This window comes from Oreochromis niloticus, linkage group LG1, assembly GCF_001858045.2.
Source record: "Oreochromis niloticus isolate F11D_XX linkage group LG1, O_niloticus_UMD_NMBU, whole genome shotgun sequence".
Lineage (NCBI taxonomy): Eukaryota > Metazoa > Chordata > Actinopteri > Cichliformes > Cichlidae > Oreochromis > Oreochromis niloticus.
Window position 1 is genome coordinate 10878755 of NC_031965.2, and position 13652 is coordinate 10892406.

General features: G+C 43.1%; 1 protein-coding gene across 11 annotated transcripts in view; it reads right to left on the reverse strand.

Annotated features, from left to right (window-relative positions):
- neo1a (neogenin 1a) overlaps nt 1-13652 on the reverse strand; it is a 153052-nt gene that overhangs the window by 48906 nt on the left and 90494 nt on the right. For all 11 annotated transcript variants that reach the window (XM_005455680.4, XM_019353991.2, XM_019353948.2 and 8 more), the window contains exon 5: nt 10420-10556. In XM_005455680.4, the coding sequence (XP_005455737.2) occupies nt 10420-10556 (137 nt within the window). The remainder of the gene's footprint in view (nt 1-10419; nt 10557-13652) is intronic.

Below are 13652 nucleotides of genomic sequence, written 5' to 3' on the forward strand. Positions count from 1 at the left end.
TGAAAGGCAGCTACTTTGGTGCTAGCGCAGTACTGTCAGCACACTACACCGGCACCGATCTCCCCTAGTCCTGCTAATGAGGGCCAGAGAGGAGTTATTTGATCTGCTGGGGCGATACAGTGCCTCATCAATCTGTCCTGGAACAAGGTCACCAGGAGCGCAGGGCCCGGGCCTCGTCCCCTCTCTATAATTGGACTGTACGTGTTGTGAGAAGAGAAGAAGTCAAGACGGACCGTGCGTGCACATGCGTGTACGCTGCAGCTACACCCGTGTGTCCTCTGATAAGCATCGACCTCGTTGACCACAATTTAAATGACTGTATTGTTATTGTGTCGCTGCATGTCATGATTTGCCATCAGCCTCCTGGGCGCGGTGATGGCTGGTTATTAGCATCTACTTTGCGACTATTCACAGGAGCTGATTGGATATTAGTTGCAGTGGGCGGATAAGGTCCTTTCTTTTTGTTCTTTTTCTTGGGCTTTAGTCAGCAGCAGGCCGTGAGGTCAAATCTTCATCTGCTTGATGTAACACTGGCTAATTTACTGTAACACACAAGTTAACAGATTAGCCTTCATACTGTTGGGGAAAGCATTTAGTGCTAGAAAGGCTTTCAAGACTCTTTGTAATTAAAACCAGAAAGGAAAAAAGAAAAGGAAAACCACACATTTCTTTAACAATAACGGCCTTATTGGAGCGCTGAAGCTACGGGACACATTGGGTTCTGTGCCGACTTTGTATTTCCCTGACCTTGAAATGCACTTTGCCCATCTGTTTGCTATTTCCATGCTCTACACACAGCACATGGAGCAAAGGCGGGGAGAGAAAGGGAGAGCGAGAGAGACAACTCGACAGAAGCTGCACACAAAGCCACGGCACAACGCTATTCTTTCTCTCTAGAAAATGCTTTCTCTGTAGCGCTATCTAAAAACACCGAGCCAAAAGACGCGCATGTCCGCCTTTCCCGCCTCCTTACCTTGTCTGGTACAATGCTGCTTTTATCCTCCTTAACTACATAAACTGATGCAGAAATTTTACATCTGCCAAACATTTGAAGTTTCATTGATTTTCTTTTTTTAAACACATTTCCACATCTCTCTCATTCATGTAAGCAGCGCAAACTTCTAAGCTCAACACAAAAATCAAACTAAATGCTACTTTGGTAACAAACTCTGTTCAATGCTCGCATCACGTGGCCTTTAAAATCCTCATGGCCTCAAACGGTTTTTCAACTGCAACAACTTCACGCGTGACACTTGGAAAATAAACCCTCCAGTTTAAGAAATACAATTATCTCAAGTTCACCAATTAAACACGGTGTGGAGTTTCTTTTCAAGGTTGATGCTGAAAAATATTTAAAAAACAAACACAAAAAAAGTGCCTTGTTGTAGTCTGGTGCAGTATGAGCTCAGGTCAAACACAAAACAGGCACACAGAGCCACAGAATACTGAAACCTTCCTTCTGCTTTCTTAATGAGCATCTCGGTTTTCTGCGGGCCTCTGAGGTTATTATTGACGACTGACACGAGAATAGAAATGAGGACGGTGATGCTTCTAGACTCGATCAGTTTTTGACTGGCAAGACAGCCACATCATCCCGATCTCTGTGTGTCTGCGTGTGCACAAGAGTGTATCCACCTGTGTGTGTGTGTGTGTGTGTTCCCTGCAGGGAGGCGTGTGAGCTGTGAATAATGTGTTTCACAGTGTGGTGTCCCCTGGATATTTGCCTCGAGTATGCGCGCAGCACAGGCAGGTGGAATCCTTGGTTTGCTTTGGTGTGTCGGGGACACACGAGGCTGAGACACCACTGAGTCAGTGTGAGTCTGTGTTTGCGTGGAAGGCTGAATAATGTTTGGATAGGAATTTTTAAACATGCCAGGATACTTGTTTTGTCTCCTTATTACTTCTGCTATATGCTGTACATAATTGGGTTTGCGTCCTCCCCCGCTGGCGATGTGTGAGTGGGTCGATTTTGCTTTCGTGTGTGTGTGTGTGTGTGTGTGTGTGTGTGTGTGTGTGTGTGTGTGTGTGTGTGTGTGTGTGTGTGTGTGTCTAAGCACTTGCTTATGCATGCAAACATATGTTTCTGTACATCCAACGCTGTCTCAGCCTGTGCACACTCCCCACATTCATATGGGTGTTTGGTTCATATCGGAATGTCTGTATCAGTGTGTGTGTAGCAGAGCCTCCTATAAAGATTTGCTGGTGACAGGTTTTGATGGTGGCTGGTGCCCTGCAGCTCTCTTTATCTCTCCCTCTCTCTCTGTTACACCACTTTGTCTCCAATTGTTTCCTGATTCTTAATCTTCCTCCAAGTCCCTCCCTATCTCTCCATCTTTACCCCCCCCCCTCCATCTGAGCAGACATGCACCATTTTCTCTAAATGGTGTTCTGACATTTGGAACCTTTTGGACTGAGGAATGACTATAAATGTCTAAATACACCAATATAGCTAAGGGCTGGGTAAGGGAAATGTGTGTCAGTCCAACTGCAGGCCTGATGACCTTTAATTGGCAGCCTGTTTTTACAGTGGTACAATGTCTATATGGAAAATTCCCCGCGGTGCCTGTATAGAGCAAAGGGTGTGTGTTTTGGGTGCGTTTTCTTTGTTTAACAGGTGGCTGTGCAACGATTTTGCAGCTCACCCATTACTCATAAACGATACCCTCAACCAAAGCTGGATTATTTGGTTAGAGAAGCTGACAAAAGACGTGACGATCCACGCAATCAGTCCAAATCCGAGTGGTTCATAAACACGTTTTCCCGCAGTCTATGGTTCACAGACACACGCATATACAAACACACAGAAATGCCAGATTCCAACAGCTGGAATATCTCTAAACAGGCTGCCCTGTTTTGGAGCATAAATACCACTATGTAATGAAAGAGAAATCCAACAGAAACAGAAAAACAACTAAAGGGAATGCAGACACTGGAATGGGAGAGGAAATAAACAGCTAGACAAATGTAAAAGGAGGGAAACCAGCCAAAGGAAGTGCGATATGAGCTCTTCGGGGCTGGTATTATCTCTCGAGCCGGTAGCTTAGTAAAAGAAGCTTTAATGCAGACTTGCACCAACTCCAGTGAACTACTAAAAGAGGGCCACAAAAAGGTCATGTGCGTGTCTTGCTGTGAGCTTGTTAAAACAAAACCCCACAGGATTCCTGAAGGGATTCTGGGGAGATAGCTTTACTTAAAGCTTCAGCAAACTGAACTGAGTCATAGAGAAGGAGAAAAACCTATTTATACTGATACATATATCAAACCCAAAGAACTAAAGTACTGTAGCTGCTTCCTGAGATGAGGCAAACGGTGAAATAAATCACTTTTCAGCATATATCCCGTAAAATGTAAGCCACAGCGGTAAATTTATTATGGCTTAAAGCAAAAGGATCCAAAAATTCAAGACATTTTACCACTCTGATACCTTGGACAGAGTCCAGTTAGCTTCGTGAAGTGAAAAAACAGTGTTGGGCAGTCTGGGTTTACTCTGAGGGCAAGTCAAGCTTGGACTGCACTAATTACCCCTCCTGCTCTTCCAAAGATAACAGCTTTACTCTTAATCCTGGCCAAAACAAACAGCTTCAGCAATAAGGCTGAAAGAGGGATGCTTGGTGCTTGCATTCCAAGTCAGCGAGCAGATAATAATGTCTTGTTAGAGGAAGAGTCATAGAGGAGGACTTCAATCTGTGGATTTTTCTGATATAACAACAACTGAGCGAAAGCGCAGGCACGAGTGCGTCAATGAAATGCTAAACCGGGGCTGCAAACGTGGTGCATAGAGGAGTCTGCTCTGCCTTCAGTTCAGAGCAATTCTCAGTAGAGCTCAAACAGATTGCTGTTGCTACTCAACCTTCAATTGGAAGTGCTCCGAGCGCATGGAAAACAAAATAGAGAACTAATTTGATGATTTACTCGCAGTGCATATGCACGCTTTGCTTTAAACTGGGCTATTGTTGTCAGCTATTACAGGAGAATCTCTGGCAATTGGGTGCATCAACCTTGGTCTGCCATGTTTTATGTAAATTTAATTACTGTCATGGCAATGATCTCAGTAGAAGAGCAAAAGGAAACAAATTTATTACAGAAAATATTTGTGTCAAGCTCATTTCTCAATGAAGGGAGGTCAATATGTACTACATTTTTGGTTGGGACGACTTGAATAGATGCAGGTGCATTTTAAGCTGGTAAATACATTTCTATTTTAAGAGCCAAATAAGCAACAAGTTAGACCACAAAAGCCACACCTAGCTATGGCTATGCTCCCTCCATATGCCCTCCAAGGGTCAGAGAAGTGGCTCCTGTATCCACACATGAGAAGCTAAAGCAATGGTTAAACTGGGAGGCGTACACTGGAGTCAGAAAGAGGATAAGATAACAGCCGCTATGGAAAAAGAAAAAAAAGGGAAAACGTGTTTTCATTAGGGGTGTTTCCCTTTATTAGATTAGCATTCTTTAAATAGCTAAATGGAAAGTTTCTGTTTTATTTTGGACGAGTTGTAACTGCAGGTGGCTGCAGGGGCAGCAGGATGACTGTGTGCCAAAGCACCCAGCAGATTTGATCAAATTTATAACGTTCAATGCATCATTTAGAGAAAACTATTCCTGGAAAAAAATATACTTTGAGCATATGTTGCCTTTGCTGGTGGGGAGTGGAAGGGCTCAATGAAACTGTGTTTTCTGCCCAGCATTTGCAGATGTGACATAGAGTCATATGAACATCAAAGTTTTCACAACCAAGTCCACTCCATGATTCACTATGTCCCTATGTTCCCTAACGGTTTCTGTACGTATGACTTTATCAGACTTTCACATCATCGTGGAGGAATTTTGGCTCGCTCTCCTTTACAACGCTGCTTCAGCTCATTGGAGGGTTGAGGTAATTTGTTTATGTGCAGCTCTCTTGAGATTGCATCACAGCATGCTGAACTTTGGGCCATTGCAACATCTCAACTCTTTCTTTTTCAGTCATTCTGTTGCAGATTTACCGTTGTGTTTGGGATCATCGTCCTTTTGCATTACCCGATTTGGGCGAAAGCTTTACAGCTGGCCTCACGTTTGAATACTTTGGTATACAGAGGTCATGGTTGACTCATTGACTGCAAGGTACCCAGGTCCTGCGGCTGCAAAAGAAGCCCAAATCGTCACCCCTCCCCCACCGTGCTGACGGTTTATAGGAGGCATTTGTGCCGATATGAACATGGCACTGTGCATTACATCTTCACTTTGGTCTCATCTGTTCAAAAGACATTATTACAGAAGTCTTGTGGTTTGTTCACATGTAACTATACTCTTTTTGGAGAGAAAAGGCTTTCTGCTAGCAACTCTAACAGTAGTGTCAGGAAGTTTAATATTTAACATTCTAACTGAGGCCCTGTAGAGTCTGAGATGGAGCTCTCTCTCTTGCTCTCTCTCTCTTTTTTTTTTTTCAATTTCTCTGCACAGTCTGACCTTGAGGTGAATTTCCTGGGACATCCAGTTCTGGGAAGACTATGGCACTGTGTAAACACACCTGAATGATCCAACCTGCCCAGACTTCTGCTTTTATAAAGGTGCTCACAACTGCAGACAATGAATTAATCACATGTATTTGATTAGCAGATCCGGCTGCTACGAACCTCTTTATTTAGCCCTGCCCATAGAAATTAATTTTCACATTAACTTCAGTGATTTACTTAAAAAAAGAATATTCCTTTTTATCATGAAAGGAGTAAATTGAGCACGTCTGTATGCTTGATGCTATTTTTATCCATTTCTGTAACATGGTAAAAACATTCCTGCTGTATAAATCCGGAGTGCTCAGCCTTTGGGAAAGAGTCTTTTACAGGCCAGACCAATTAACTTGAAAGCATGATGATATAATAAATGAGGGCCACTGACAAGAAGCCTCATAAAACTGGTAACATATATGTTTGTGGGGAAACTATTTTTGTCCTGCACACACAAACACACACACACCCATATAGAAAGTCCAGGTCTGGGTGGTGCCCCCTGCAACGCAAAACCATAATGAAAAGCTGCTGCCTCCTCTGGCTTCATTTATCCTCTTGCCAGTTCTAACAGAGGCTGAGATGTCAAACAAAATCATACTGAGCAGAGCACACACTCAAACAAACTCGCAGTTATCCCACAAACACATACAAGGGTGCTGACACTTGTTTCTGTGAAGGGTCCAATGATGTGAATGAAGTGGAAAGCTGAGCTAAATGTTACTGTAAACACTTGTTTAGAGGCTCGCATTCTTTAAAACTTCCTGTCTTGCTGGGAGTTGTACTGCTGTAAAAGTTCTCTAACTCGAATCCTCTTTAACTCACTGACACTTTGATTATATTTCATAAAAAGACAGACAGGGAGCACACTGCTCTCAGACAGCCATTGCTTATTTGTGACAGCTGCTGACAGTATCGCTTTGAAAGCTTCTTTTTGTATGTGGTGACAAATTGAAAAGACGTATATTTGTTTATTTCCTTGCTTTGTCCACAGCTGTAAGATTTGCAGGATATGCAATAGATAGTGTTTTTTACAGTTTTCTTAGTATAGAGTACCGTCTGTTGAATCATAAATGGACTACTGCTTGGTACAAGCTGGTGAAATTGTGTCTCAAGAAGCAAACAGCGCACAGTGCAATGTATACTTTTTACATTTGTTGGACCTCTACTGTGAAAGCATTGCAGGTAGAGGCTACTATTTCTCACTGTAATCCCATGCTGAGACTTACTGATACATGTATTAGAAACAAAACATTACATGAAAACACTGATTTCACACACTCCTCCATCACACACTGATGAGTTTTAACCGCAGCAGGATGGTGTGATTTGAAATGAAATACAGTGTAAAATTACAGTGAAACACTGATATCATCCAGCCACCAATGTCTCTCAGTTACATGGTGTTAACGGTGAACATTGGAGCTTTATGGCACAGAGGTATAAGCTATTACAGGCTTTGGCTACACAGACAGTAGTTGGATTAACTAGAAACAGAATGAGGCCAGACGAGGCAGCGTGTAAATACAATATCATTTCTGTGTAATGGCATGCTCAAACCAAGTACGTGTTTATGGGCCTTTTTGCAACCCATATATTCTCCCCTAACAACCGATGGGAAAACTGTATCTTTCCAAAGTGCAATCAAAAGCTAAAAATCAATTAACACTAACAACATAAAGTCTTCTCCAGCACTCAAAGATTCTCAGTGGGGACACGGTTTGGACTCTGTGGTGGCCAGTACACGTGCTCCCTTAACTGCTCTTTCACAATTTGAGCCCAGTGAATCCTGGCATTGTGGTGTTGGAATGTAGCCATCAGGGAGGAAAAAGACAAGATTATTCAGGTAGTCAGCTGACTTCATTTTTTGGGCACTTACTCTTGCAGAAAGTAAACCTGCAGCAACTCCAGATTATAACACTGCCCCTACATGCTTGTAAAGTAGATATGAGGCATGATGGCTGCATCACTTCATCCACCTTTCTTCTTACCTGATACGCCCACCACTCTGAAACGGGGGAATTGTGGAGTCATCACATCACATGACCCGATTAACTTTCCATTGCAAAGTCCAATCTGTCTGCTCCTTAGCAAAGTGAATGCCTTTCTTTCCCAGATTACCTCACTGGTAAGGCTACATAGGCTACACTCATCTTCACATTACAAGTAAATCAGGGGTCTCCAACTCCAGGCCTCGAGTGCCGGTGTCCTGCAGGTTTTAGATCTCACCCTGGGTCTACACACCTGAATCACATGATTAGTTGAGGACCCCTGATGTAAGTAGTCTCACTTTTATTGTTAAAACATAGCTCTGAGTTCTGCTATAGATTTTGTACGATTTGTTTCCAGCACACTTACGTGCCATCCAATCAAGATGGGTTTTTTAAGAATCACATTTCTTCCTCAGACATGACAGCTGACCACTGTTCCAGGTTTTAGTAATGCATTAGACAGTTCTTAACCTAATTTTAGCAGCTTCAGCATTCTCCTTAGTTGCTCTGTTTGCTTGATGTAGGCAGATAATTTGGTGAAATGGCATCTTTTCCATGAACACTGGATGTGTCTTCCAATGTGGTTGTTTAAAAAAAAAATGAAAAGCTACTCACTGCATCAGCTAAGATTAAATAACCAGTTACCAGCCAAAACATATTAATCACTGCAGTAATTATCCAATGGAAGTCTCTTATGTACTTGCTTATTTAAATCCACACACTGACTTTCATTTGCAGTATATTTTTAGAGCTTACCAGCAGATCCTACAGTTTTGCTTAGTTTTTTTGAACCACGTCCTCCTTTTAATTGTCATATAAAGCTGAATTTAAACTGTGCGATTTCTGTTTTCTCTAAACTATGAAATAAAGCTTGTGCCCCATTTCAAATTGCATCCACTGTCTGTAGGAGAGTCTCACATGGAAGCATATTCATATGGCCCAGTGAATTAGTGTTAACGATAACCTCGCTGAACACTGCACAAAATAAACATCTAAGGACTAAAAATACTGGATGGGTAATCACATTCATGGAGGGTTAAATTAAATTTAACAGTCCCCGACTCAAATATTTTCTGCACCTGAAAATCATGCTATGCATTAGCTACACAATGCACACAGGTGTGTGGAGCAAGTGCATACCTAATCTTTTCTTTGGCACCACTATGTAAAAAAATTTTGTGCATGTATCTGTATGCATCTCTAGTTTCACGGATGAGTGCCAGCTGCACTGCAAACCCTGAAGCGTTCTGCAGGCGAAACCCAACAGTCCTTTACCATATCAAATCCCCATCTGGCTGTCTGGATCCCCTCTCCAGCACAAACTGTCCAGTGTTTATGAAAAGCCACTGGCCACGTAAACACACAATTTCCTCTTGTTACTGCAGCTGAAGAGGCCCTAAGGTAATTTAGAAGGAGTCAGTCATAGGAAAAATTGTTTTGTTGTTAGTATAGATTCATAGCACATTGATCCGAGTGTCTTTTACACGCGCGACTACTTATTGAGCGAAACAATTGACCTTTCCGGGGTCACTTCTGTTGTCAAGGAAGCAAATCAATGCCACAATCTGGTTTCTTTATGAATCTGGACGAAGCAAATGCAATTAGCCCCGTGAGTCAACAGCACTGGAACTAATCCAACTGCTTTATTCTATTATAGTGACGCATGTTTTTCAACAATATTTCAAGCCGGCTGATCAATCTTCTCCAGTCCTGTCACCGTGGAAGTGGAGGCCAGCGGGGGGGGGGGGGGGGGGGGGGGGGGGGTTGAGCTGAAAACATGAAGGATTTCAGAGGGAATTCGCTGGACAGACTTGAGGACAGAAAAACGAGTGAAGTCAGATGTCCTCCTGTGACCTGATCCGATTTTCCATTACTGTCTCCTTTAATCACAGTAAGCGACGGGAAGTGATGAAAGAGTGGTGGATGGTGGGGGTGATGAAGAGATGAAGGGATTTGGGGAAGAAAGGGTTGGGAGTCGTGGCACGATTGGGGCTGTGTGTGAAATGCAATGAACCTTCAGAACAAGCCTCGAGCTGTTTCCCCCATTTTAAAGTTATTTCACACCAAATCCTGTTGACTCGCCTCATCGGGGAAAAGCATACAAATACACATGGGCTATATGGGATTCACGTCCATTATTCTAACCAACATAAACTCTGATTACAGAGCGGATTCTTGGGTAGTTTTCAATAACAGAGACATAGATAAAGATAAATCGTATTGCATACTGCTTCTGTGTTCTGTTCCAGCTAGTCTTTCCTATTTCTAGTGTCTGGTATGCACTTCAAATATTTCTCTTATTCCTCTGATATGAGAAGGAAGAAAAAAAAAAAAACAGCAGATATCGACAGATACGAACACTTCCGTGCCAAAGATTCACTGCCAACACTGCCTATATGCGTCTGCAAGAGCATATCCTTTTTCAACAGGACTGAGCTACGTGCTTGGGAAACCGCTACCGCTGCATAGCTTGCATGCAAGAAATCCACTTTGTTTCATTTCATTTCAGACTGAGCTGTCAGTGGCTTTGTTTCGCTTCTGGGATACGAGTCCGAAGGGCTTTTAATAAGCTCATTCCCAAACATAATCAGATGAGATGAGGCTGTTTTCGGTGATGAAGGATGGTCTGAGAGTTCAGTCGGAGCTGGAGAGGCTCAGCTTCTCTCCACTGCACTCTCCTTAGTAACTAATGCAACCTCGCGTGCTGCTGCTTCACACTAATTTCTAATCTGTGAATTCATTTAGCTTGTGTTGCCGCTCCAAAAATACATTTGCTAATAAATTCACAAACAGGCTGACTTGTAACCACATTAGGATGTTTTAAACCTTGTAGTGACATTCAGAATAAATGGGTCATTTGTGAAATTGTTGTACGTTTTGGTGTCCAGTTCGGACCTCTGGTTTTAAACCAGAAAGCAGACAATACAGGCTGATAAAGGTACCTTGTACTGTGAGTTGGGCCTGGGCTTCAATGGTGGTGTTGGAATTGTCTGCAACACAGGTGTAGATCCCAGCGTCTGCCTCGGTGAGGTTGGAAATTTGGAGACTGCCCCCTCCCAGCACCTCCACACGACCATCACTGAGGAGAGAAAGTAGGAAGGTTGTGTTAAAGGAAAAAAGAAAATTAGCTCCACCTGAACGTGGAGCAGTCTTTTACTTTCTTTTATTATAGCCATACATTAATGACCTTTACTTGGGCCCTTGCTACATGCAACACAGTTGGCATCACACTCGGGAGCCATCAGGCTGCTGACCCTCTAAACAGCATGTGGACACAGCTGAACATCAGCAGCAACATCTTTTTTTAAACAGACTTGTAAAATATGTAGAAAGTCATGGCAGCCCATTTACATGAAATGTATTCTCCTCTCGCTCAGATCGCTGAACGGTAATGGATGCATCCTCCGGAGCCCCGCGCTCCTCTGCTGACCTGGGTTTGACTCCACATCTCATCCTCGTTTCTTTTTGCTCTGTCACCTCATACCAACTCTCTGAATAAATAAAAGATGCTAAAAGCAGAGTCAACCGCCCCAAGAAAGAAAAGCAATTTGCATTTCTTCTCAACAGCTTACTGGATTTGAAAACCTGGTAATATAACTAGAGTGGGATAGAAACAGGATTCTTGATGTAAAAATACTAGAGTGGAAAAAGACTGCTGTAGTCACCATAATCTCCTACCCCCAAAAAAATAAATCACTGATAAACCAGCTTGAACAAATGTCACTGATATACACAGGCCTCTGTACAGCTGAAACCAGCACCAAACAGTGACTACAAGCTACAAATCGCAGGCACACCTTCGAGTCAAAGCACAGGGCAAAGATGTAGCGCAAATGATCAGAAAGCAGGAGGATCAGCAATTAAACTCTGAGTTGAGTTTTCAACAATTCGCCCGTCTCCGATTCTTCGCTCAGCAACCTAACAGCATAATTACGCCTGTGTGAGCGAGTCAGTCTAACTTAGCAGGCTTGCTGTGAAAAGCGAGTCTCTCCTGGTGTGAGAGCGAAGCTGCTGCAGCAACAGAAAAGCTGAAAGCCATAAAGTGCATAGATAAGCTGAGCCTGCAGAGTAGTAGTACTAAAGGCGCAATAAACAATAAGTGTGACTGTAATAATGTGTTTGTAATATTATCATATGTTATTGTCCTATAATATATATGGAGTGTTTTCAATTTTAATTATCACGGAGATTGTCAGTAGCAGTATATCAGGACACCCCTGGCCTCTAGCAATGCCTTGAGATTAGGCCAGCTTTTACCAGAGCAGCTGGGATTTACAGTTTGCACAGCCACACTACTGCAGTCCTTTCTCCACCTTAACAAACGTTTTCCTTTCCTTTCATTAGCCGTTAATTAACTGGAGTGCTGTGAAGCGGGCCCGACTAGCAGACTGAAAACCTGAAAAACAAGTGTGCGTTTCATTCAGCTGGTACAATCGTCTACACTTATCCTAAAGAATCTATGCCTAACCCAAAGATCCAAACACACAAGTATTTGTACAGCCTCGTTTTGAACCAGTGACCCCTCTCTGTTTTAAACAGTCCCAACTTTGATTTCCCCAACAAGCCCACGGGGATGCAGTCTGTGGCCAAGCTCCGGCTTGATTCAACAAGCACTGGAGCATGAGAGGAGGAGGATGCTGAGAGGAAAGAAAAACGGTAATCAATAGCTTGCAGAGAGAACTCTGCATTCAGACAGCGAGAGGGAGAGAGAGAAAATTGGATGCAGGGAGAAAAGCGGGATCAGCGGGTCGGCAGAAGAAGATAAAAATCCAAAAGACAGCCACAGCAAGCGAGATGCAACTGAGGAACACTAGATCAGCGCATAATGGTTTCTGCACAGTGGATATCTGCAGAAGAGAGGAGGATACTGAAGAAAACAACTATATGCTGAAGGCTGGTTTTGTTTTAAACCAACTGCTGAGTGGCAAAGCTACTCCACGTAAGCTCCCGCGCCTCCTTTCTCGACTGCACCTGGGTTCAGCAGTGCTGGCCGTTGAGGCCATCTGCCTGTGCTGGAGAGGAGCATTCAAGTGGCACTCAACCTGCTGTCACCAAAAAGACTTTGCTGTTTCATTTCTACTTCATCAAGCCTCATCCAGAGAAAAAAATAGTTTGATCACATCACTTTGTAGTTGACAGCTGTTCGAGAAAATGGGTTTCCCAAGTTTACATGTAAATCAGTGGTATCCTTTACTTCCAATGGAATTCCTCAAACATTCTTCAACCCTAAAGCATTTCAGTGAGTTTAACTTGGCCTGTCATTGCTACAAATCTCTGAATTCGACAAATAGCCTCTACGTTTACTCCCCTGTAGATTGTTAGCTTAAACTCTTTCCCCCTTGTACGCCTGCAGGGGTAATCCTGGTTTCTCTTTTTTGAACAGAGCAGTCATATTTCAGGTGCATCAGAAATTGATCTCTACCTGTATAGAGTTCACTAAACCATGGCGACCCAAGTAGCTACTAATGGAAAAGGGGCATAAGGTTACTCTTGCCAAAACCCAGAGCGTATTCTAATGGTCATCAACCTTTATTGATATATCGTGAGGTGTCAGAAGTCATCATTAAGGGTACAGGGAAGGTTGTCAAAATGTCATATTTATGTCAAAAACAGCTAACTTTAAGCAGTTTCATCAGCCATAGTTTCCTACACCGCTATCCTATCACAGAGTTGGCAACACTAGCTGACAAATTCTAGGAAAAAATTCTAGAGGAATCACATTAACAGTTCCTGTAACCAACCTCTCATTAGATATGTGAGCAGTGTAAGGCTTGCTCTTTAATCCAAGCCAGGAGCAGGTATATGTACTCAGGTCAAAAGAGCCATACTGAAACACAAGTTCAACTCAGAGTGCTGCAATCTGAGAAGAACAAACAGCACACGGGGCCAGATTGTATAAAAAAGAAACAGGTGCAAAAATAGTACGCTCAGCAGAAAGCTTGACAGAGGATGGCCTCAGTGTTCAAGGTGGGAAAGTGGGGGAAACACAAAGAAGGCGGCTGCCTCTCCTTTTAGTCCCGAGACTGCAGTAAGGAAAACAGAAAATGCCAAACGTCTTGCTGTACATTGATTACTTCTCTGCGCGCGAGGGCGAGTGTAGCTGATTGTGCTCTGAGGCTCTGCATGTCAAAACCCAGCTGAATGAAAAATTTCTCTGAAAGACGCATGTAGCACC